At 45.0% G+C, this 26,592-nt stretch overlaps 1 protein-coding gene across 4 annotated transcripts in view; it reads right to left on the bottom strand.

Annotated features, from left to right (window-relative positions):
• Positions 1–26,367, bottom strand: part of NGF (nerve growth factor) — a 52,565-nt gene extending 26,198 nt beyond the window's left edge. The window contains exons 1-2 of one of the 4 annotated variants that reach the window (XM_024254108.3): positions 26,077–26,132; positions 23,014–23,128 (exon numbers count right to left, since the gene is read on the bottom strand). In XM_024254108.3, coding sequence (XP_024109876.2) covers positions 23,014–23,115 — 102 coding nt within the window. In that variant the 5' untranslated portion in view covers positions 23,116–23,128; positions 26,077–26,132. Of the gene's footprint in view, positions 1–23,013; positions 23,131–26,076 lie in introns of those variants that run through there. The other 3 variants (XM_002810389.6, XM_009245941.4, XM_024254109.3) reach the window with 3 other exon arrangements.
• Positions 26,368–26,592: the final 225 nt, after the last annotated feature.

Genomic DNA, 26,592 nt, shown 5'->3' with positions numbered 1-26,592 from the left:
CACTTGATTCCCAGGATTCCCATATGTAAAATCAGAACTTGACTGTTCTCTGATTACAAGGTCAAATCACTAAATTTTAAGTTCTAACACTTAAGTTGTGTCTATAAGTAGAGAGTAAATTGCTTTAGTTTGCTGTTGCTTGTCTATTTGGTGGGGCAGCATGCATTAATTTTGTGACTTTTGAGGCATTAAGACATCTCTTGGTAAACTAGAGCTAATGAATTATTCAATACTTTTGTGGTTCACCGTAATTTTGTAGGCACAAGATTGTACCAATATTTGAAAAAGACTCTTAGAACTGCAAAATTGAAAAGGACTCAAGTGATTATCTAGTTTGGTCCTTAATCGGTCAATCAACCAGAATTCATTGGATGACCTACTGTGTGTCCAATCCCATGCTAGGTACCTGAGAGTATACTAGACAAGTATAAGGCATGAGCTTTGTTTTTAAGTAATAAACAATATAGCGGAAGAGACACGACAAAGGCATAGGAAATATTTAGTGAACAACTTGGGATATAAATTGTGCTGTACATACTGTCAGCAATGAAGGGGTCACAGAAGCCTGTATCACATGAAAATGCTGATATTTATGTACATCTTTGTCTTTTGCTTTATCTTGACAGATACCAGAGTTGCTGGATCTTAGCACTTTCTTTTTATTTGCCTTGGTGTCTAGGTAGAGAGCCTGGCCTGTATAAGTCAACTAACAAAATGTCTACTTAATAGGTGAATGAATGATCTCAATAGGAAATAGACCTTAATCTTGACCTTGAAGTCACAGAAATGTTTAAATCAGTGTTTCCCACCCCTGGGATGTCAAAAGGGGTTAGTAAAAAGAAGATTCCATGGTCAAACATATTTGGGAACTGTTGGATTAGAAACAGCTTTCTTTACTCAGAGCTCTCCATATGCATTGGGAATCTCTAAGATTTCATTTGTTTGAGATCATACTTATTTCACCATGGAAACATTTTTTACTGAGGATTTGGTAACATTTATTTGAATCAATATACCAAAAATGTATTGAGAATCATCTAAACCATCCAAAGAAAATGGCATTTTGAGTTGACCAATGCTTTGAAAATCGGTATAATAGAGCCCATAAAACTGTGGTTTGGGAATTTCATAGAGAGAGGAAAAAGAAAGTTCTGTCCCTCTAAGCCAGTCGTGTGTGAAGGAAAGACCTGAATACTTTTGATGTCTCACATAGTAGCTTTCATAAGTGGCCGTTTTGCAGCTCTGGTTTAGAGAGTACTGCTTTGGTCTGTTGTAATGGTTTGAGCCTTGGATGCACATCTTTGAAAATCTTTGGATGTGTCTTTTCTTAATATTCCCAAGGGGCTTGTACTTTTATTTTTTTAAATGTCTTTTGCCTTGAACTGCTCAATTGGGCTTGATGAATTCTCAGCAGGCTGCTGGCCCAGACCTTTAGATGAACTGGGACAGCTGTTGTTTGTTTTTCTGTAAATCTGCACTTGCTTTAATTTTGGAGGGTTTCCTGGCATAGTTTGCAATGACAAGGATCACTTATGGGCACCAACCCACTAAAAAGGTAAAAGTGAAATACTCATCATAGTAAGTTTCTTTATTAAAAGCTTTTTCTTTTTTAGTTTCATAAATCTTTGAAACGCGTAATTGTTTGTTTGTTTTCTGATCAGCTTTTTAAACAAATCTTTCAGATACTAAAGAGTTTTTAGAAAAAGGCAAAGCAGTTTAAAAATAATTGATAGTGACCTGGGGAGTTGAGTAACATTTTATTGCCATGAGGATAAAATATAAGCAGACAGTGACATATTTTGCGAATTATTTCTATTTAAACATTTGAGCCTGAGGAAACAGTTGAGGGCAGAGCTAAATCCATTTTTGCAAGTAGCTTTGATTTTAAGATAAATTTATAAAATAATTCCTAGTACACTGTGTCATGTTCTAGCCCCACTTATAACCCTGAAATTTGTATAACTCAGGCTGCACCTGAACTCCTTCCAAAAGAGCCAGTTATTAAAAAGACCACATTATAGCACAGCCTATACCAGGACTTCAGGATGCGGGTCCTGAGGGTGGCATGGTGGAAGACCCCAGTCCATTACCTTAAACAAATGGACATGATTCCAAAGTCAAGGAACCAAGTGGTTTGATTCTGTAGAAGTGTAGCAGAAATAAACAGGAGCAAAAATCTTGGTGTGTCTGACTTGCTGTAGTTTGTCTACATGGTTCTGTGACACATGGCATACCCTTCCCCTCCAAGACAGACTCTACGACCTTTTGGCTCGGATCCAATCGACCCTTCTGTTGCTCTCCCCAGAGCTTGGCTTTGCATGCTCAGGCCTGGCAAAGGGTTGCTGCTAACAGCTCTGACTGGGATTGCACCTCCCTGTTTTCCCCATCACACAAAGCTCTATTTGTGCAGCTACTTCTTCCCAGAGCTGCTGCCTAAGTTCTAATGAAACATTGGGACTATCTCTCAGAAAAATTAACAAACCCTTTGGGCATGTTTCTTGTAGATGATATGAACTGGATTTAAGTCACAAAATCTGTGGCTAGTGCTCGGTAATTGCTCAACTTAATTCAACACACACTTAATGAGCACCTGTTCTGTGCAGGTGCATCATGCCTGGAACTGCATGAATTACAGGTGAATAAGACCTGCCTAGTAGGGGTAATAGATAAGCACACAAACAACTAAGCTGAAATACAGAATGAAAGTTTATTGTTGATTCACTCGTTTAGCAACTAGATATTGAGCAACTATTATGCACCAAAGCACTATTCTAGATACTGGGGATATAGTTGTGAACAGAACAGAAAAATTCTTGCTCTCAGAGAGCTTAAATTCTCATGGAGGTGGACAGAAGACAAATAACAAATTACCAGGAAATGTCCATTGGTGATAAGTGCTGGAAGAAATAAAGCACAGTAAGTGTTTTGGAATTATAAGTTGAAGCGCTAGTTTGGTCAGGAAAGGTCTTTCTGATGAGGCAATGTTTACAAAGAGACCTGAATGAAGTGCAGGAGAAAGCTGTGCAGAAATGTGGGAAGGACATTCCAGGCAGAGTGGATGGCCAGTGTGAGGTCCTGAGGCAAGAACCTGCTTGGCTGAAAACAGCAAACCTGCCCCTGTGGCTGGGGCAGAGTGTTAGGAGATGACAGCTGAGGGGCAACTGGAACCAGCTTTTGTAGGGCTTTATGGACCCTGGTGAGTTTGGACTTTATTTCTAAGGAGATGGGAAGCCATTAGAAGATTTTTAGCAGAAAGCAACATGACTGGATATATTTTAAGAGGAACACTGTAGCTGAGCACACATGATGGGGACCAAGAAAATAAACCGGAAGGTCAGTTAGGCAGCTCCTGCAATTATCCAGGCGGGAGGTGATGGTCTGGGGCCTCATGGAAATGTAGGGGAGGTGAGAAGACAATGGAAGTGGGATGTATTGGAGGAATAGGGTCAAAAGGACTTCCTGACAGACTGTGATGTGCAGGAGTGAGGGAACAGGGGGATCGAGGATGACGCCAAGCTTTTTGGCACCCAGCTGAAAGGAGGTGAGATTTACTGAGATGGAGAACACTGAAGGAGGAGCAGGACTGAAGGCAGAATCAAGAGTTTAGGTTTGAAAGTGTCAAATTTGAGATACCTATATACTGAGATAGCTATATTTGAGATACCTTATATTGGACATACACATGGAAAATTTGAATAGGCAGTTGATACAGACATGTAGAGTTAGGGGAGAAGTCAAGGGCTATAAATGTACATTTGGTAAATATGTAGTAGCATTGGGACTTGTCTGGCATAGGGAGTACGAAGAACGAGCTCGCTGAGGTTCATTATGTGATTCGACTTCTGACTCTCATTGTCCTGTCGAGGAAGTTAAACAAATCTCCCCTTTCTAAGACCCCCTCGTCCCCTGCTGTGACTTTCCTTGTCAGTCTCTTGAAGCTTCCTGAGGGATTCTGTCTTATTTGACTTCCTGTCTCTTAGATTGTCAAGCATACACTTCGCACATTGGCAGATTAAGCAAATCATTCATCAGGTACCTACTATGCACCCAGGGCTGTGCTATGTGCTGTGTGATATCACAATGTAGTAAAAGGCAATAGCGGGAGTCAATGTCATTATATATCAACCAGAGAGACTATCTGTCGGAGTGAAAAGAGGAGCACTCAGGGCCCTAGAGTCTTGTCTTTGCTGCTTTGTGACATGGGGAAGTCATCACCCATTGGGCTCAATCTCACCATCTGTAAAATGACCCAGACTGGTTATCTCTAAGTTCTCTTCTAGTCCTAAACTCCTGCCACACCAAATTAAGCATTCATTACCTCTAGGGCTGGCTGGGAAGAGATCTAAGAGCCAATGTGGGCTGGAGGACTTGAGTAGGGGCCCTGGATATTTGTTTTACACTCACATCTATTCAGAAAATAAGCCAATTGATATCTCCTTGTTGATTGTCCACTTGTTTTTTTGCAGAAATTGGTGTCATCTTTAAAAGAAAAATGAAAATTATATAGCTAATGATAGCTACAATTTCTTATATATCTTGTATAGTCAGGTATTGTGGTAAATACTTTAAGTGGATGATCTCACTTAATGCTCATAATAGCCCTATTAATAGAGCTGTTTAATTTTTGCACAGAGGAGGAAACTGAAGCTATATATACATGTTTGCTTATGTAAATATCCAAAATCAACCAACAAGCTTACTTTAACTTAATGTTTTACTCAGATTACATAGTTTTAACCTAGAAATTCTCAAAGAAATTCAGTATAATTTAGATTAAACTTAAAATTTAGACCAATTGAAATAGTTGCTTATCTAGAATTTTAAGATAAAATTTTGTTAAGGGATATTGCATACTAAAAAAGAATTTCCAAACAATCTCAGAATTTGTTTCTGACAAGTTGAATACTATTTGGGAATTGGGTGTGATTTTCTCAAAGAAGTGTGTACAAGTCCAGATATGCCATGCTGCTTTTTAATTCCAATTCCCTCCTACTCAGAGATAATGAATGTTAATATTTAGGGTACATCCTTCCAGAATTGTCCATGGTATTTAAATTTTCATATTACTTTAGCGATCTAGGAGTGCTATATTTCACAAGGGCCTGGCCCCTCAGAGTGGATGTATGGAGAAGAGAAGGACTTTCTCTTACCCAGTTGGTAAAAAAAAAAAATGCAGTTTTGCGTGGTAGAGAGGGGATGGAGTCATGGCCCTTGTAATTTTCCAATGTGATGGCACTTGCGTGGAGCCACCATCTGTTTGCAGGGCAGCTCGAGTGTTGTGCATCTGATTTCAGTAAGCTGGGCGAGCAGTTCCATCCTACAGCGCATTAGCAGGCAGGCACATCTGCTCTGTCTCCATGCTCCAGAAGCCAACGGAAAGTTAGTCTGGAGGAGCCCACGGTCTAGCTTGACAACAGAAGACAGTAGTTGCTGTTGGACCCTCTCCAATTCCTATGGAGGTCAGGTTTTGACCCAGAGCCTTTTGGAGCTTAAAAGCCAGGCTGGTATTGTTCTTTATCATTAGTTGTGTTGTCTCAATTAGAAAAAAGAAATCTATGAAGTCTGGATGCAGAATTCTCAAGTCTGGAATTCCTCCCACACATGGAAAACAAGACTCAGTCAAGGAAACAATGCCTCTGTGTTTGTCACCCACGTATTTGGGGATCTGACCACAGAGAATAATTTGCTGTTTATCAGAGTGCTCTTCACCTGGGATTGATGAGAAGTTGCGGCCAAGCTACAGTCAGGAGACCTTAGTCAAGTGACTCTGGCAGCAAAGCAAACACCATGCTCATTGTGTAACTTGAAATGCATCCCTGCCGCTGGCAGGAGTCCCATGTTTACTGTAATATTTGGAAAATTATCAGCAATAATATGTTTTATTGAACAATGTTTAGACAATGAGCATAATAACATAAACAAGTTAATTATTTCAATGTTAATAAGGAAAACATCCCTTCATCTTCAGACCACAAGCATTTCAGTGTAGTAAAATGATAGCCCCTGGCTAGCTCTCGGTGACTTGTAAAGTGGCTAATATTGGTCTTCACCTTTCCCTGTTCCAAAGGCTGCCCCCTCCACTGGGACCCCACTGTATATGCTCTCTCTCATTTTCTGGCCTTTCCATTCTCTCCTGGGGCCTCCCTTCCATGGCCTGCAGGGGCTCCCAGAATGGGGGCTGAAGCTAAGTCCAAGGAAGCTTCATGTGAATTAGAAGAAATGCCCCTTTCTCAGGCAGAGGCCTTGGTTTGGTGAGCTAAGCCCCAGCTCATCCCCTTAGCTAGATGCCCTAGACAGGACACAACCTGTACAGCTTTAATGGTGACTGCCCACAGTCCCTCTACCGAGAACTGGACAGTGCTTCCTCTCCAGGCTTTCTCACTGACTCTCACCGTCTGGGCCAGGACCCTCAAATTATACTTTGCCAGTGGTGGGGATGGAGTCAATGGATAACCCCAGGCTCCAAGGCAGTGTCAGGAAAAGGAGTAGCATGAGAGCTGTGCCGACAGGCCACAGCATAGGGCGAAGGAGGAAGCAAGACCTGGGAGGGGGCAAAGCTTCTCTGCAAAGCAGCCAAGGGCCATCTTCATGTCCACCCACCCTCCAACAGTCTGTCTGCTCACCCGGCACCAGCCTCCACCCCTATATACTCTGTGATCTCCAGCCACCTCTCTTCTTTGCTGTTACCTCTCTACTCTATGCAGAGCCTTCAAATAGCAACTTTCTGCATCACCACATCCCCACCTCCCTGGCAGCCCACCTGCTTGTCCCTACTCTCCCAACAGTATGCCCTTCCGAGAGCCTTTCCCCTGAGCCCACTCCTACCTGCTCCCCACTCCCAAACATGCAGCTGACAATCAGAATGAATTCAAGACTAGCCATCAACAGCTGGCAATGCTACCCGAATCACTTCTCATTCTTGCTTTTGGGTGGAAGCCTCCTGGAGACACACTGTTGGCCCAAGTGTAGCTTACAGCAGGGCTATGGACAGATGCTGTTGAATGGCTTCATGAGACTCCCCATATTCAAACTCTGTACGTTCCTGCCTGGCTCTCACTAGAGTCCTGGTGGGGGGACATACAGGTCTTATCCAGCATTTAAGTCTGACTAAAGGTCAGCATAGTAAATGGTTGTGTTCCACAATGCAGGGGGTGTCTTCTCCAGCATGGGCCAAGAATGAGAGTCACTCACTCCCTTCTGGAGCTAAGAGATGACCAGAGGGAAGGAAATTCTGTCCATCCAGGATGCCTGGTTTCTTTTCTTAACCAGACCCGGTGACTGACCTTCTTCTTCAAGATTCTCCATCTCATAGCCTTGTCTGGCTGCTTCCTTCGCACCCTGCACCACTGCACAGACACTGTTGCTCTCCACATTCTGTATGCACTGCAGACACACACCCACAAACACATGCTTATACACACACAAGCACACACACATGTGTACATGTACTCACACACACACGTACTCGGGTACACACCTGTACACACACAGTTTGGAAACAAAGACACTGCTACTGCAAAACCCTCGCCTCTGGGATGGCTGCTTATCCTTGCTTCCTAACAGATTTAGTAAGAACTCAAAACTCACCTTTTCTTTTGACAAATTTCTTTGGGGAAGTGGAATGGTAGTGGGGGTACAAGGGTGGTAGCATCAGTTGTTTTTAAAACTTGACCAAATCATACATAGTATGAACTCTAACCCCTACTCACCTGGCATTTCTGGTGCCTAGAAACAAACACAAAATTGCAGCAGTACCATCTCCTATATCATGCCCTCAGCTGGGCACCCAGCCCTCGTTCTTGTGCCCCCAGTGGCCTGAGTTCTTCCTTATATTAAGGAAGAACAATGTCAGCCTAGCAGCCTCAGCCAGGCCCTGAATTCCTGAGGGGTCAAAGCCTGACTTGAGATCTGCCTGGCCAAGTGTCTTATACAGCACTGGGCAGGCGTGGGTGGTTGATAAATATCATTAGATGGCAAGGGGGTGGCGAAGACCAAAAGAACAGGCTCTTTCTTAGCTGCCTGGTATTAACTCGTGGGGATGTTCTGGATCCTGGGAGAAGCCAGATGGCCCAGGGTCTGAAATAAACAGCCCCAAGGTCCAAGTCACTTGTTGACAGTGCCTTTCTGGGAATAGGCATTCGGTAGAGTTTTTGCAGGAGCAGGACCAGGCCTTTGGTGGCTTAAAGGGCAGTGTTTGTGTCACCCTCAGCCTGAAAACAGGTGGAATACAATAGTTGCTCTTTATCCACAGGGGATATGTTCCAAGACCCCCAGTGTAAATAGTGCCAAATCCTATATACACTATGTTTTTTTCCCAAACCTACATAACCTATGATAAAATTTAATTCACACATTAGGCACAGTAAGAGATAAAAAACAATAACAATAAAATAGAACAATTATAAGAAAATGCCAGCATCCCTACTCTTGTGCTTTGGGGCCATTATCAAGTAAAATAAGGTCTACTTGAATGCAAGTACTGCCATACTGAAACAGTCCATCTGATAACCAAACCAGCGACTAAGTGGGTAATGAGTGACAGTCAATCTGACAACCAAGCAGGCTACTAAGTGACTAAGGGGCAGGTAGCCTAGAGAGCAGACAAAGGGATGATTCACGTTCCAGGCAGAAAAAGTGGGATGGCGCAATATATCATCACACTATTCAGAATGGTGCACAATTTAAAACATAAACTGTTTATTTCTGAAATTTACCATTTAATATTTTTGGACCACAACTGATCCCAGGTAACTGAAACTTTGGAAAGTGAAACCACAGCTAAGGGGGGGACCACTGTATATGAAGCCCATGAAGTGTTCGTAAAAAATGGCTCTACAAAGCAGAAGGAGGTGGAAGCCCTAATTTAGAGCATCTGCTACTTTCTGCCGTGTGATTATCCCTAGTGTGGCCAATTCCAGGCTAGAAGTGTGGCCTCACTGGGAGTGGAACTGGGAAGAGAAGCTTACGGTGGAGCAGGGGTGAGCCTGTGTGAGCTGGCTGCAGCCCGCCACTATGTGAGACATTTTCCTGGAGGACTTCTCTTTATCTTTGGAGCATCCTTCCTCTCCTTCTCCTGCCCACTTTTCAGACCTCAGATGAATCATCCCTTCTTCCAGGAAGCCTGCTCTGCCCACTAAGATGCAGTATGGACCAGCACGTGGAACTCTCCTTCATGGCACTTAGCACATGGAAATGGTCATTTCTTTGCGTGGTGACTGATTATCTTCCTGGCTAGTCTGTAAGCCCCGTCAGGAGGGAGAGAACCATGTATGGCTTTTTCCACTGTTGTATCACCAGTGGCTAGCACAGCTCCTGGTACAATGTTGGTGCTTCATAAATAGTTGATGAAAGAATGGAAGGAAGAAATGCACAGAGCCCTGGGCTGGGTGGGCTGTTACTAACACTGTGATTTTTAATCAAGGAACTTCATCCACCAGCTTTTTGGTTTTTTTTCCTTCTTTTTTTGCATTTATTATAAACAAAATGACTGAATTATTTCCCATTATTCTTTCAACACTAGGATTCTATGGATTTTTGAGTCCGAAAGGATTGCAGTTCTTTATGTTTGCCGTTGCCTCAGAAATGGCTCCACTTTTGCATGATGTGTGTGTGGGATGTGTGTGTGTGTCACAGCCAAGGGCAGATGGTAGAGCATGCAGGAGGGGAGAAGAAACCTTATAATGAAATGTTTTCATTTCCTTTTCATGTCCAAGGCCACAGGGTCATAAAAGAATCTGCCTGACAGCCAGCCCTGTAGTATTAGATTCATCCTAGTGATTCTTTTCCCAAAAGGCTAAAGTCTTCCTTGTAATTAAAACTGAAATAAGAAGCACCAAACAGATGGCAAGCCCCTTATGGGCAGGTGTAAGTCTTAAATGTTCTTACAGCCCCCAAAAGCCCAGAGTAGTGCATGCTCTACAGTGAGGACGCAGTCATACTTGCTGCATAATTAGCTTGAGATAGATGTGGCCCTTGCAGTAAGAGTTCATCCTAACTACCAATTTTGGTGGACCCAAAATGTTTCTCCATTTTTCTGTTTGCTTAGGAACACAGAGAAAATATCCTCATGGCATTTTATAAAGTTTTGGTACCTTTGATCATAAATGAGACAACCCTACAATTTACTTCTCCCCAAGTCCAAGGACACTAGAGAAACCTTGTCTCTGGAATTTCTTTTCTGTCCCTGCCCAGCACTTTCTGGCAGGGCCCATGGCAAAAGCTAAGTCTGGGCGCCTTGCCCTTTGCTGAATAAATTCCTTTCAGGGGGTACAGATCCCTTGCTTTCATGACCATCCCAGGAATGAAGGGTGACAGCCAGGTGGGACCAACTCCAGGCCCATGGTAAGAAAGGAAAGGGGCTGATCCCTTTCTGTGCATAGCATGACATTGCCTTTACATGTGACAAAGCCACCTGGAGGCTACGAGGAGTGGGCCCCAGAAATCTGTGGGAGTGATTTTTGGAGGCCATAAATGCCCTCTGACACTAAGAGACCTTTGGGGTGGGGGCTGCACTGTCCCCCCCTAAATTGTGAAATAGTGCCTTAGGAACCCAGGTTGGACCTGTCTAAATAGTGGCTTGACCAGCATAAAGAGATGATTGAGGAGCTAGCAAAGGAAGACTGGTTGTGATAACAACAACTCTAAATTTTTTGAGGCTTGTGTGCCTGGAGCTATGTTAACCATTTTATAAGCATTGCTATATTCAATAATTATAGCAACATTTTTATTACCCCTATTTTGCAGCTGGCTTAATGGGGCTTAGCCCACAAATGAGTGGTCAGTCACCATGATGCCATGGCAACGACCTTCTGCATTCCTTGCATGGGGATTTCCTCCCCATGTTTTAGGCTCCACTCTCCTGCCCTCTCACTTTGCAAAGACCTCAAGCTCTAAAACATTTCCATGAGTCATTGACTGATGTCTGAAATCTTACTTCCCAAGATTTTAATAATATAATGAGGATAGCTACCATTTGTTGAACAGCTTTTATGTGCCAAACACAGTGCTAAGTGTTACATATGTTCTCTTCTTACAACCACTACTTTATAAGGGAGTATTATTATTATTCTGGTTTTACAGTTCAGGAAGCTGAGATTCAGAGGGAGTTTGTACAAGTTATTGAAAGTCACATTGCTAGCAAGAAGGAAGGACCAGGTCCAGGCTTTTGCTTGTTCCATTGTTGCTGAGTGGGGTTTATTACCTTTCCAACTGAGAGAACTTGACAGCTGCTTAGAATCTGCCCCTGGGATGAGTATGGGTCTGAGCCTTCATCAGCCCTGTATTTCTTAGTAGGAATGAACATCCAGAGATCATGTTTCAATGGAGCAGAAGTTTGAGAGTATCAAATCTGTGTCTACTAAGAAGAGGACCTAATGATGGAAGGGGATCCCAAAGACCAGTTGGCAGATGGGTTTTGTGAATGAAAAGACAAAGTGGCCTGTCAGCAGCTCTCTGAGGACGCAGGAAGGGATGGTCAGCACAGGCTGTTTTATCACTTCTGAGGCTGTGGGACAGGCAACCTTATCATAGCCTCAGCCCTGCAAAGCACACAGTGCCCAGGCAGCTATGAGACTACATCTGTGGGAAAATCCATATTTCTGTGGACTGAGTCAGGCTAAATTAAACATGAGGGTAATTTGACACATCTGAATTTCATCACCATTATATCACACTGTAGACCTTGTAAATTTTCATAATGACATTTTTGCTAGGTTGGAGTAAGCTGTCTGCATCTTAGGTGTGTTACTTTAAAACTTTAAAACAGACTAATAAAATGAGGTGTTGGCCAGCTAATCACATGTAGTCATCTCCACAGAAGGATCCAGGCAGCAAAATGAACCAGAGTTATGAGTAAGTGTCCTGAGGTGGCCCTGAGGGCACAGACCCTGACCATACCCTTTCTCTTGGAAACAATGCCAGGATGGCCAGAGCTGTGTACACGCCACCAGGCATCCCTCTCCTGTGAGAGACTGTGTGATCTGCAAATCCCAGAATTTGTATAACCTGGAATCCTGGGACCTTGGAAATATGATCTATGACCTGCCCTGCTCACTTCATCTCCCTTAAGAACTGGACATCAATATCATTATTTTGAGATGGTACAAGGGGCTCACCTGGATGGAGGTGAACACCCACCCATCACCTGGCATTGCTAAGCACTGTTACATGTGGTGTTACTGTCATGACTTTCTAAAAGTGAAGGACGAGATCAATGTTTGATGACGGGTCAGAGCATTTGGAATCGAGACTGTCCTGGAACTAACTGTGTGTGTCATAATGTCATGTTTCTCATGTGGTACAGGCTCTATATGGGTCACTATGTCTAAACAGGACTCTGTCTCTGCCAGGCTATATGAAAGGTTTGATTTTGTCCCTTATCTGCCTTCCAGTTCATAGCTTCCTCAATTGGCTCCTCACCCCAGGATGAGCCAACCCAGAGATTTTCTTCTGGAGCTGTCCTTCCCTGGCCCCTCCCTTCCCTGTATACTGGGCTCCATTCCTGACCTGAGCCAACCTGAGCTTCGGCTTCTCTTTCCTGGCCCTGCTTCTCTCCTACTCACTTTCTTTCCTGATTCCTCTCTTCCATCAGAGCCTAGACCCCTGAGCCCTAAAGCTTGGGTTTCTGTCCTATCACAGGTTAAAATCCACAGCTGTCTCTACAAGAAGGCTACAGGGGATGCATATATGCTTGAGAGGAAGCCCTTCTCCATTTTAGGGCTAGGTCATCTGGAGAGGCGGGGTACTCCGGAAACTCACAGGGCAGCCCATGGCTGGCCTACTCCAGAAAGCATTCCCTGAAATGCTAGATACCTCTGATCTCTTCTCCTAACATTCTGTCATAGGCCATGTCTGCTATCCTTGTCAATTATTTGTTGAATTACTCATTTGACAAAGAGTTATAGAGCTCCTACTACATGACGAATGGATCCCTCAATAAACACAGCAAAGTTCCTGCCCTCATTCATATGTTCTTGTGGAGGAGACAGATAATAAAATAACGAAACAAATCATAAAATTAAGTATTGAAAAATAAGTAAGGCAGGGTGGGGGAATAGAGTGGCAGGACTTGGTGGGGGTAGGATAGATATTTTAGATTAGGATGATCAAGAGGTGATAGCAGACCTAAAAATGTTGATCAGAAGCTAACCATGTGAAGATCTGTGGGTAGAAGTGTCCCAAATAGAGCAAACAGTGAGTGCAAAGGCCCCAAGACAGTAACAAGGTTGGCATGTTGAAGACATTGCAAAAAGGTCAGTGTGGTCACCACACAACCACAAGGGGAGGAGCGATTAAGATGCTGGAGACGGTCAGGGTCCAGATCGTATGAGGCAGATTTCCTCCACCCCAGAACTATCAACATTTTGGGTCAGATGATTTTTTTGTTGCAGGTGCTTGTCCTGTGCATGTTGTTTTGCTGCACCCCTGGCCTCTACCCACTGGCTGCCAGTAACACCCCTGAGGCCTCCACCACCCCCTTTAAGACCACAGAAATGAGGTGGTCATAGATATTGCCAAATGTCCCCTAGGAGAAAAATCACCTTCATTTAAGAACCACTGAACAAAAGCCATGGCAAGATAATTTTAGTCTACATATAGTGGAAATCCATGGGAGGCTCAGAGCTGGGAAAAACCATTGCAATTTACATTTTTAAAGGGCACTCTGGCTGCTGTTGGCCTAAAAGAAAAACAACAGCAGAGGCAGGAGATGCAGGAAGAGGTCTACGTGAGAGGTGACCCTGGCTCAGATTAAAGAGGGAGCAGTGGACTGTAAGAAGTGATTGGATTCTGACTACATTTTGAGGGTGAAGCCAACAAACTTGCTGGTGAATTGGATATAAAAGGTGAGAGGGAAGGCAGAATCAAGTATGGTTTCTAGATTATTCTGTGGGAATAATTATGTCATTATCTAAAGTAGAGAAGACTAGGAGAATAGTAGTTTGGGGGTTAAAAATATTCTAAATTTGAGATGTCCTTTAGACATCCAAGTGGACACGCCAGTAGAATATAAGAGTCTGGGGCCCAGGGGAGAGATCCAGGCTGGAAATGAACATCCGGAAGTTGTAGATCGTAGCTCATGCCTGGGGAGGATGAGATCATCCAGGAAGCGGGCAATCTAGAAAGGAAAGCTAAGCTCTAGGGCACTCCATATTTAGAGGTTCAGAGAATAAGGAGAAGCCAGCAAAGGAGGCCAGGGAGGAGGACTAATGAGGGAGAAGGGACATTAGGAGAAGAGACAGGGACATGTGTATTCCTGAGGCGTCCTGGCACTGTTGTTACATCTGCCTTAGACTGAGTAGTTGGGGAGCTCCTCAGGCACTCGTTTGTGTTCAATGGTGGCGGCAATGGTACTGAACTACTATAAGGTACTATATCCAAGTTTTAGACAACCAAATGATTGAGCAAAAGCCACCTTGGTTAATCTTTAAGAAATAAGTGCTACTGATCCCACTTTACAGTTGAAGAAACTGAAAATCAGAGCACTATAGCAACTCGCTTTCCATCACATGTACTTTAAGCACGACTCCTGGGACTGGAACCTTGGAAAGCCTGTTTCCACATTCATGCTTTTTCTGTGGTGTTCTTGGCCTCTGCCTCACAAGGTTTCGCTCAATGCCTGGCACAGGCCTCCATTCCGACCATGGCAGGAATACCTCATCTCTGCCCAAGTTTATGTGAGTGCATCTACATCTGCTACTGCGTTTGGAATGGACCAGGAGGAGCCAGAACTGCTCAATGCCAGGGCGAGTGACTGTCAAGATCCCTCATGCTATTAAGGCCAGAACCAGCACAAGCACCTGGAGTTTCACACTCCTGGTCCAGGCTTTCGCATCTTACCTTCTGTGTCTACAACCAGGATGTTTCCTCATCCATCAACCATATCCAATGCAACAGCCCTAATAGATATGCAGGGGAAGTAGCATTATTCTCATTTTCCAGATTAAGAAACAGAGGCTCAGAGAGGTTCTGTAATTTGCCTAAATTATACCACTAGTAAGATTCTGAATCAGGAATAAATTCCTCATCTCCTAAATCTAGGTATTACTGAGCTGAAATAATCTACCCCTGACTTAGCCATTAGTTTTTATTTCTTACATAATAACTTTCCCAAACCATAAAAGAAAGAAGATACGGACAGATTTTTCTAAACACCAGTATTGCCAGTCAGAATTCTGTAATAGGTTCATAGTCATTTAAGAAGTCAAAATGACTGGAAGATGAACATTTTGTGCACCATGTCAACTTAAAATTATTATTTTTTGGCTTAATCATAAAGACGCATTAAAAAGAACCTTTGAAACATATTTGTGTTGCTTTATTAAGCTCTCTGCTTTCTGACATCTCCTGTTCTTTTTTGGAAAAGTTCAAAAACAACAGCACTTGAAAACCCCACCCCCAAAATATTTTCTTTCATTTCCAAGACACAGAGATGCTGACACATGGGCATGAAATCTGAAGTCAAGCTTTGGAGTCTGACCTCTTCAAAATAGAAAATGAAAACCTTTCTAGTGTTCACACTTTCCCTGTGAAAACACAAGCACAACACTCTTGAACCCAGGTGAAAAGAAAGGTAATTAGTTTCATGCGTAAGAAACATTCTTAGTGGTGTGTCATTTCAGGGGCAATTGATTCCATTTGTCATTGCAATTTTCAGAAAGGGTGGAAATACATTCTCCCCACCACCTTTTCAGCACAAAAAAAGTAAGTCAGCATTTGCTTTTTCCTCTTAAAACAGGTGCAATGGCAATGAATTTAAACATCTCTCTGCTGGCTTGTTTGCAGTCCACTCCAGCTCCCTGGTGCTTGGCTCAATATCATCCACCTGCTTGGGAGGTGGGGGCAGGGCATGATGTGACAAATGTCTCTCTTCTGCTATAAATATTATTTAAAATGTGCAACTGGCTAGGCGACATTAATTTTATAGGCAATAGTGGAATAAGCGGTGGAGAGAAGAGGATACACTTAAAAAGATGAACATTATCCCTAGAAGCAGGTCTCTTTTCTCGCCTTCTGTCCCACTACCTTGCAACCTCAAATAGAGATATCTTAGCTGCCTAAAAAGCAGCATGAAATCTTTGGTCTGGACAGGAATTCAGCATTTGAGAGGAGATGTCACTAATAATCCTCTATGAGTACTAGCGGTGAAAACGGGGCCCAGTGGGAGGGCATTTTACTAGGAGAGAGTTGGAATGAGCCCTGGGGGAACAAGGGTGAATACAGAATGGGGCAGGCTAAGCTTCCATGAGAACTAAGAGGTAGGCAGTTTGTCACCACTGATCTGTCCTCAGAGGCTACATTAGACAGGCTCTCAAGAAAATTGGGACATGTCACCTTTGTGGCCCTAAGGTAGAATCTTGGTGTGGGTCACTCTTTCACGTGCCCTCCACTGGGAACCAAAGGTCCGAGGTCAGTGATAGATTGCCCATTGGGTTGAGGGCTGGAGTTAGGATCAGGGTTTATCTGAAGGTGTCAGCTCCAGCATTCACATTAAGAGCCTTTAAACTGTTTATACCGGGGAGAAATTGAAACCCTCCACATTGTGGCAGCCTGGAGCCTCGCTCAGGAGAAAATGTTAGACTCTCTGCTCTGGGCAGAAACTTCTTTAGAATTTTGACAATATCAACATTTTAATGGTATCTTAGCCCTGTTGTTCTTATAAAAATATACTGAAGTGGAAGGATATGATTTTGTGGGATCAGAAGCTCCTTCCAAAGTCACTGAACCCACACTAGGACCAAAGCGTTTACCCCAGAGGCAAGGCCAGGAAAGGCCATGCTACCCACTGTCAGTGCCCAGTGACAGGGAGGAGGATGTCCTGTGCCCCTTGGACAATTACTGTTATGGTCATGCTTGGGGAAGAGAATCACAGAAAGATGGTTTTGCAAGCATCAAATGGGAGAAAGACGGTGCAGAAGATGGGGCCAAAGACAAGATATGATTATTGTTGCTTCTTTGCTGTGTTTGCCAGAGAAAAAGCAAACCTTAGGGTTAAAAACATTGTCAATAGTTCTGATAATGTTGAGTAGTTACAAAGAAGATAAGAAAGAGGGAAGAGGAAGAGGTAGAAGAGGAAAAGAAGAGAAGAAGGAAGTAGAAAGATGAAGAGGTGAAGGGAAAAGAAGAGGAGGAGGAAGAGGAAGATAAGGAGAGGAAGAAGAGAAGGAGGAGGAATGGGCAAGGGGAAGGCAGATGATGACTTGGTGGCATCCTTGGTGGCAGGCACAGAACTTCATAGTATGTACTTCATACATCTATGTATGTACTTCACAGATGTACTTCATACACTTTGTCACTTAATCTACACAACAGCTATACAAGGGAGAAACTAGTCTCACCTTACAGATGAGGACACTGATGCTTAGAGAATGAAAGTTACCAAAGATCACACAACTGCAAATCACAGAGTTGGGACTTAACCCCAAGCTTGCCTGGCTTCAGAGCCATCCGCTGTTCAAAATCATGCTGTTGTCTATGCCAGTGGCTTTCACACTTTTTTTGACTATGACTTATAGTAAAAAAATGCATTTTCCATCATGAGCCAGTTTGCATATATATGTAAATGTACATAGATACAGTACAACTAAAACAAAAGTTTCATAAAAATTTTCCCTTGCTATATGCAATGCATATTAATTTTTGAAAATGTTACTCTATTCTCTTTCATTTTTTTCCCTAATGAGAGTTGCAGACTAAGTTGATTTCACAACCTGTATTTTGTTTTCTTTTTTCTTTCTCTCTTTCTTTCTTTCTTTTTTTTTTTTTTTGGAGGCAGGGTCTCACTTATGTTGCCCAGGCTAGAGTGCAGTGGTATGATCATGGCTCACTGCAGCCTGAACCTTCTGGGCTCAAGTGATTCTCCCACCTGAACCCGCTTAGTAGCTAGGACTACAGGTATATGTCACCATGCCTGGCTAATTTTTTTATTTTTATTTTTGTACAGATGGGGTCTCACTTTGTTGCTCAGGATGGCCTTAAACTCCTGTCCTCAAGTGATCCTCCCGCCTCAGCCCCCTAAGTGCTGGGATTACAGGCATGGGCCACACACCCGGCCTTCAACTTGTAAAAACATTTTCTTTTCTCTGCTCTATGGCAGTTGATTAGAAGTGTCCTTGAACTCCTGCTTGATCTTAGTGGATGCTGGGCAGCATCTCGCTTCTGAGGCATGCAGCTAATTGTGTACTCTGGACCATCCCTCTGGCAAGAGGACATCATTAATAAAATATTTCAGAAATTACAAATATCTGACAAAGCCATTTGCTTGGAAAAGAGTCAGTCCAGGAAACCATCCAGAATATATAATCACTCATCTCAGGCACTGACTGCTAATATTTTAGGCAATTGATATATGCTTTAGCAAAAGAAACTATTTTCTCTGTTTTCAGAACCTAAAGAACTCATCTGTTCTGAAAGGCTACACACAGTCGCCATCTAACAATAAATGGTAAAAGAAAAGAAACATGCAAGGTGTTGTGGTGACTCTATCAATCCACCCTCCAGAGTAGTGCTGTCTTTCTCAATTTGGGGTGAATACAACCAGGATCTGAAATTAGATTGCTTTTCAGAGGAGCATGTACATCTCCACCCTGGTTTAGGATTTCAGGGATGATTTTGTTTCAGCAGCTAGGGGCAGTGGCAGGGTTGGTTGAATCACATTTAGGTCATGGAAAGTGAAGTCTGATCAGGTGGCTCAGCTCGAGTCAGCCCTAATGGGCTGTGGACTCGGTGAGTTCACTCCAAGCAATGTGCACGCTAATTGAGAAAACATGTTCCTGTGATGGCCTCATGCAAAAATCCAGATTTACGAATTTTTTTTTTATTCCTAAGAATTCCTTAAATATTTGCCGTGCGTGTCTATACAGCCTCCTGGAGTACTTCTCCTTACTGAGTAGGGTTGTGTTTTTCTGCTGTGGCCCAGGTCAGGTTTTTAAAGGGTGGGATTCTGACAAACGGCAACTGGGCAAGCAGCCACAGGCCTCGGGGAGAAGAAAGAAGAGGGCAGGAGAAGAGAAAAATAACCCAGACCTCCTGTGCTTTTCCTGGGGCAGAAAAAGCAATTCAAAATCCTTGAAAAGCAATTGTCTGCAATGTCAATGAGGGGGTCCACATCGGGAAGGGGGCCTCAGCTTACTGGGCATTGGCTATATTCCGGACTCTGCGGTAAGAACTTTCCAGCACTCTCTCCTTTCCCCTTCACAATTGCCCTCAAAAATCAGTTGGCATCATGATTTCCTTTTACAGATGAAGAAACTGAGGCTTACAGGGGTTAAGTAATGTGCTCACAGAGCTAATGAGAAGTGAACTTGGACCTAAATCCAGTTCTGTCTGACTGTGTGCCAGGACTCCTGTAAAATCCTACCTGCCTATGGGACAGCCCCTCACTGCCCTCCGAGGAGCCTCCCTGAAAGTCTTCTTGACATCCAGACCTGTCCCTCTTGGAGGTCATATATTCACGGAATTAGTACTTCCACTAGTTCCAGTTTTGATACTGCTTGCAATTGCTCCATGTGTTAATTTACATAAGAAGATTAAAAAGCCTGCAGACAAGTTTTGTTTGGTCTGTACCCATGTGTGGAAAGTGAAGAAATTTCGAAGTTTTGGCTTTTCAGTCTCAAAGTTTTGGCTTTTCTTGAAAAGTTCTTGAAGAGATCTGTATTGGACCTATAATCCTTTATAGCAATGGTTGGCCTGTCCCTTAACAATGAGGCATAGCCTCTCTAGTTTTTCACAGCCCCAGCAATCTCTGGCCTCAGCTCATTTATATTCTCTGATGAGCCACTAAGCCTTTTAGTTATGACTCCTGAGCAAGCTCCTTGGGGCAGGATCATGATTTATATTTATTTTGAGTCCCCACAGTGCCCAGTGTCCCAGGTAGCATATTAATAAGGATGCTAATTGAGAGAAGAAAATCTATCCAGTAGCCTGATACCTGGTGGGCCCCCTCCCCTGTGGGGCAAGGACTATCTTCCCCTTTAACCGCAGGTTCTATGTAATTCAGCAACAGCTGCTTAACCCTTGGCTCTTGGTCTGGGAGAACAGAAATGCCCCACTGCCATAGCAAAATTCACTTTCTCTTTCTTTTCTTGTAAACTTGAAGAATTCCTAAGACATTTAAAATCCTAAAGACACAGAGGAGTTGTTACGTGGAGTAAGGAAGCAAAACATTCTTAAAGCTGCCAGCAAACATGGTCATTCTCAAGAAATGCCTTATTTAGAGAGCATTGCATAACATTTCTGAAATAAAAGTCTGAGGAGAAGTTTGTCTCTGAAAGAAAATTACAGGAGAACCTCCGTGAGTCTTCTCTTACCCAGACATTACGAGGCGAAGATAATTCGCAAGATGAAATGTTTGGTTAAAATTCTATCAAAATGAGAATGTTAATTACAGAAGGTCAAAATATCAGTGAGTAAATTCCTAGAGAAGTCTTCAATGCAACCAAAAAGATTTCTCCTCCCAATACAGAAAAGCTTTATATGCACAAATACATTAAAAACATACAAAAAAGATGTTATCCTACCTGAAATAAAAAAAAAAACAACAACAACCATGAAGTGGGGGCTCCCCTCAGATCAGCCCTTCCAAGGGAGAACGTGAGGGGAGGAAGCTCATGTTCGTTGGTGCCCACCTTATGCCAGGCCTGTGCTGCTCTTCTGCCTACGACTTCCCACTTAATGTGCACAACAGCCAGATGACAGCATAGCTACTACTACGATCTTTGTTTTACAGATGAGAAAACTTAGGGACAGGAGAGGCCCTCCTATGTCTCCACTTTCCTGGAGTGCTCTGTCCTTCCCCCTGCTTATCTAGTCCAGCACCTCTCAGGCAGCTATAAACAGTGTGACTTCTTTTTCTGAAAGTGTTCTCCATAATCCAAAGGGAGCCTGTCCCACTTGGCATCACTCATACACAATGGGGGTTCAATACATAGTTATCCATAGTGATGAGGCAGTACCTCAATCTGTTGACCTCTCAGCCAGGTCTGCTCAGATCCAAAAATGGGTTGGCATTTCACTAGACTGAGCAAGTGAGACATGCAAGTCACTCTATTACTAATGAGGGTTGTAATCCATCTGTAATGATGAAGAACTGAAGTCAGGACAGTCTCCCCCACCCCCTAACCTGGGCAACGGCTGAGCTCTTGAGACCATCCTCCCTGGGCTCACTTAGCAACTGCACACAGAGGGGAGGTGACCTATACCACCAACTCTGACTACTGAAGGAGCAGCCAAATCAGCCCATCTGTACTGATAACAAATACTTCGTGGTTATTGGGAAACTACTGTAGTAGTGGATTGAAATTGCCCAATGTGGAATGGCTTCTGTGTGAAACTTGGGCGGTTCATTCCCACTGACTTCATAGCCAGCTTCTTTCATTTGCAGGGCTCTCCACCTGCAGAAGCCACCACAGGCGGTGCCAAAAGTGCCAAAACATCTCAATCTGCTTAGCCCAGTGGTGGATTTTCAGGGAAATCCTGACTGTCTGACTCTGACTAATAGTACTACTAAAAAAAAAAAAGACTTCCCGCACGTGAATGCGTTGGCTACATTCTTAGGCAATTCAAAAGCATTGTTGCTAGTTCCACCTGACAGATTTCATCATCAGATCAACCTCATTTGGGGAGGGAGCTTCTTAAGACTCTTTCTTTCTTTCTTCCTTCCTTCCTTCCTCCCTCCCTCTCCCCTCTTTCTTTCTTCCTTCCTTCCTTCCTTTCTCTTTCTTTCTCTCTTCTCTCTTTCTCTCTTTCTCTCTTTCTTTTCTTTTCTTTCTTTTTTTTTCCTCATTTGAAATCAGCGCCAAGCTCTGCAGTTCCTTTTCACTCCTACTTGTAATGAGCTGGGCATGAGTAGAAAGCATGTGTTCCTATAATACCCTCCTACCCTCTGAAGACATTATTCATTTTAACCCTATGTACTATAAATAAACAAATAGTTCTATTTTCTGTCCCCCAATGAGACCTTGAGGCAGAGGTGAGAATAATGAGCTATTCTACTTGAGAATAAACCCAGTGCCACAAGCACCATCCCTCAAGTGTAGTGTTGCTAGCCTACTTTTTTTTCAATGAAATGTCACATTATCAATTCTCATTTATTTTCACAGCTTGGGCACAGTTGTATTAATTCGATGTCAACGTGCACTCATGTTGCATTAAGTGCGGTCAATGCTGCGGGCTTCTGCTTCAGGGAAGGAAACTCCTGATGCCAGAGTGTGATCCACTTAGCAAAGGAGGGAAGGATTTCCTCCCAGTGCTGCAGACTCCACAGGCATGCAGTCTGCCTGTGTTTTTAATAACATATGGCAGAGTAGGAAGCTGCCATGCTCTAATAGCACCTGTCCCTTCACCTTACTCTTTCTGGTTTTCTTTTCCCATGGGTCATTTGTAGTCCACTTCACTCACAAAAGGCAAAGGATGACACCTGGTGGGACTACAGCACTGAAGTCCCTGCCGATGGTGGCCTAGAGTCTGATTTGCTGGCTCTTGGAGGATGAAGCCCAGGGATCGACTTCTGGAGCCCCAATTTGATCATTAACCACAGAAACCCCAACAATAGGGCCCTTATTGGTAATTTCCAAAAGACTTCTCAACTGGGAGCAGCATTATCTTTGAATACACTTAGCCCTCTATGAGGGGCATTTGGGGTTGTCACTATGACTTCTGACATTTAGGAGGTAAGGCAGGAATACTAAACTATCTGCACTGTGCAGATTGGTCACACTTAACCAAGAATTGTCCCAAAATGCTGACAGCTCCATTCAGAAAAAATATCAATCCAATATACTTGCCTAATGAGTTGGGAAAGTGAGGCCTGAGAAGTTTAGCGACTTGCTCAAGGTCACAAAGCTACTTCCCTTCCTTTCTCACAAGTGAGGAAACTATAACAGGAAGTTTACCCAAAATATAGGAGAAGAATATCAAGGGATCATCCTAACATTTTAATCTGATTCCTACTGTGTCCTAGTCTGAGGCCTCAAAAGCATGTAAAGTAGCCCAGAGAGGAGCAATGAAAACATCACGAACCACCAGAAAGTCTTCTCCATTGCATGTTTTCATTCTTCTGGTCTTCACTAAACTTTGTGGCTGAAGGTTTATTCTCCTTGGCTCAAATAGTGACGTTTCCATGCTTCTGCACAGCCTAATAAAAGACCAAGGGCCCCAAAGCCTCAGTTTCTCCATTCACATATCAGCCTCACGATCATCCTGGCCTCACTGCTATCTGGAGTTAGGATCTTAACTGTTTCCCCACTGTTGTCAAGCGATGTCTCATGGGAATGGATTGGGGAAGGGTCTTTCATCCTCATTTATTTACCTGATGCCACTGTACACTGTTTTCTCAAAATGGTCCACCACAGAATTGACTTCTCAGAACTGGCTAAGCCTGAGAGCTGATGGTTTGTGAGATCAGAGGTGCTAGTGAAAGAAACACACAGGAACTCTTTCTGTGCCACAGAAAGGTGTTTTCTGGGAGCATGGGTTGTTTGCACACAGATATCCAGAGATTTTATGCAAGCCGTCAGCAAACCTTCCACTGCTTCCTGAGAGCAGAGAATCTGCTGCCAGCAAAGGTCTCTAAGGCTTGCTCTAGACTCTGAAGTCAGTGAAAGTTCTTACTTGGAAAAGGTAAATGGCTGGGCTTCTGCTCCCAGGTCTGGCACTGACATCTGCTTGGGGATCTGGGCCTTGGCCCTACTCCATGCCCAATAGAGAAGAGCAGTGGTTGAATCTCTGTGTAGTTTCCCTGCTGCTCTCATGCAGGGTACTGCAGTAAAGCACTCCATCAATGAGCAGCAGGAGTGCTCAGCACTCTTTAAAAAGTAAAGTTGTGTGATTTTTTTCATCAGTTTAATCTCGGTAATGATGAGAAACTTCCCTCGGGCTCCAGCCCTGCCCTGCCCTACCCTACTCTCCCTGCTGATGTCGGCAGCCAGGGCCCCCTTCTTGTCCAAGGCACAGATTTCTCCCTGAAAGAGAATGAGAGTGTGAAGCCTCATTCCTTGCTCCCACTGGCCCTTGGGGCAGGAGAGTTGTGGGGTGGGCAATAGGAGAAGGCAAGAACCTCATTCCTTGGTACAGGTTAAAAGTAGGGAAAGAGTCACCAATACCAGGATGACTGCCCTGAGTGGGCCCAGTTCATTTCTCTGGTGGGCCTGGGCTGCTGTCGGAAATGCAGTGGTGCCAGCAGCTGGTTCTAAAATCCTCTGAGGTGCTCCTATACTTCTGTCAAATTAATATTCTCATGCCCCTGTGATCTTGGCTTTCCATTTTTGGTGCTTCCTTTTTCCCTTCACCTGCATAGAGATGTTGGGGAAAGAGTGGGGTAGGAGTTTGGTAACATGTGGCATTAACCCTATCCCCCTTCAACAAGAGGAATGTTCGCTTTTTGTGTGAGTCAATTCCAGCTAGGCCAGTCTCAGCCCCCAGACCCGCCCGTCTCCTCTGACCCTCTGGAAACACTGCCCATCATGAATTGACATTTGGGTCGCTCAGGTTGACATATGACTTATTCAACAAAAGAGACCCATCAGGTTTGATACAGCCTTTCTTCTGTGACTCTGCAGAGGGAGAAAGTTTCAGACATTCAGGAGGAAACCGTAAACACAGGATAAGAAGGGCTGGCAGGGGCCAATGCCTGCTGCCCTTCTGCACTGCCTCGAGAAGGGGAAAGATTCCCCTCCAGCAGACTTAACTGACAGCTTCAAGAGTTTGAGGACCCTGGAGAGAAGTTACTGATGGGGCCTCCACTGTCATTTCTGCATTTGCAGAGTGCAGCTGGCTATGCATGGACTGGGGAGGAGGGGACTGGCATTGGCAGTGGGTGTGCCCAGAGGATGGAGCCAGGACAATTAATCAAGTGCCTTTTCTACAGGATTTCCATTGGCCTTGGATGACAGATGGGGCAGAGGCACCCAGGAGAGCACTATTTTGGTTTCCAGCTGGGAACGTGCACTAAGTTTTCCTTAATACCCACAGCACCCAAAAGGCTTTGCTGTAATACACTTTAATGCATGAAACACTCATAAATTATCCTTCGAACTGTTACAACTTCCAACCTGGAACAACTTGGAAAAACCAGCCTAGCAAGCAGGCTCTTTTTTAATCTCTCAAATCACAAGACAAGAAAAAGTTCAAGCACGAAACACCTTCCTTAAGAATCTCGGAGTGTTTTTTTTTTTTTTTTTTTTTTTAGAAGGAGGTTTGTAATTAGAGGGAGCTAAGCTGCTTGTTTCTGCTGGCTCAAAGTTGCAGCTCCCTGACCCCTGAGTCCTCTTTCCCTCCCCTAGATCCTCCTCGCCTGAACTCAAGGCGCTCCCCGCCCCAACCTTCCACGCCCGCTTCTCCCACACCTGGCAGCAGACAGCTGGAGATGAAGCGTGTGACCCAAGTGGCAGGGCTGAACCTTGGCGACCTCGACCTGAGGTTGTCCAACGCGGCTCCGTGGAGGGCCCCGGTACGCCGGACGGACCCCGGCGTTGGCTCGCAGACTTCCTGCGTTAACCCCCGGGGCCCTCAGTCACGACTCCCTGCCCTTCGGAGACGCGCTGAGGGAACTGCCCCAGGTCTAGCGCGCCCCGTTCCGCTCGTTCCCCTACCTGGGGGCCGCGCAGCACTTTCCCGACTCGGCGCTCACCTCAGCCCGCGCGCTCTGCACTCCCCCCGCGGTGCTGGCGGCCACTCCACCCGCCCCGGCGCGCCAGCTGCCGGCGCATCCCTCTCCGCGCCCATTCGCTCTCCCTCACTTGCGCATTATCCACTTCTAGCCCTCGAGCTAGACCCTGGCATGGCCTTGGGCTTCTGCAGGCGCCAGGGCTGCTCCCTGGACTGCAGGCCATCCCGGGACTAGGAACTTCACGACCAGAACGAACGCTGTTCCCTCGGTCCGACTCGTCCTCCCGCGAGGGTCCCGCGCCCCCACACCCACTCGGGACATTTCTCAGGGCTGCTCTTCGGCCTGCGGGAGCCTCGGGGGTAACCAGAGAGCTCGCCAGACCGGTATCCTTGCAAACTCTCCGGCGAAGCCCAGCCACCCCTGCCCGCGCCCGCGCTGCGCCCCTCTCGGGATCGGCTCGGGGCAGCCTGACTCACCGCTGCGCTCCCCTCCGGCTCCCAGCGCTCTCTGCTGTGCCGGAGCGCCGAGCTGCTCTCACACAGGCTTCTTGAATTCTTAGCCCCTCCTCCCGTACTCCTGAGTCACACGCTCCAAATCCTGGCCCCCATCCCTCCCCTCCCCACCACCAGCCCCGCACCTGCTGTGGCTGGGCAGTGGTGCTCGGCTGGAGGGGGTCCTGGGGACTAGAGACGGATCGCTCCTGGAGGGCTGGCCAGACCCAGCCAGAGAAGGACTTTAAACCTTCAGAGGTCAAAGGGAAACCCACTGGGGTCTGAGGGGCCGCGCGCGCAAAGCCGGGAGGGGGATTTTCTGGGGCACCGGCAGGGGTCGTTGGGCGGACTGGCTGGGGCTGGGCGGAGTTGCTCGCAGCTTCCCTCACCTCTCCGCCCTGCCCCCGCGCGTTGCCCTTTGCCAGTGCCTCCCTGGTCTGCCCGGCGTCGCCCTAGGTGCCCCAGGCATCGGCTGCTCCCTGCGCCGTCTAAGGGATGTTT

The sequence above is a fragment of the Pongo abelii genome, chromosome 1 (assembly GCF_028885655.2).
Source record: "Pongo abelii isolate AG06213 chromosome 1, NHGRI_mPonAbe1-v2.0_pri, whole genome shotgun sequence".
NCBI classification, from domain to species: domain Eukaryota; kingdom Metazoa; phylum Chordata; class Mammalia; order Primates; family Hominidae; genus Pongo; species Pongo abelii.
Note: the sequence above shows the minus strand (reverse complement) of the source record. Positions and strands in the feature narration are given on the sequence as shown.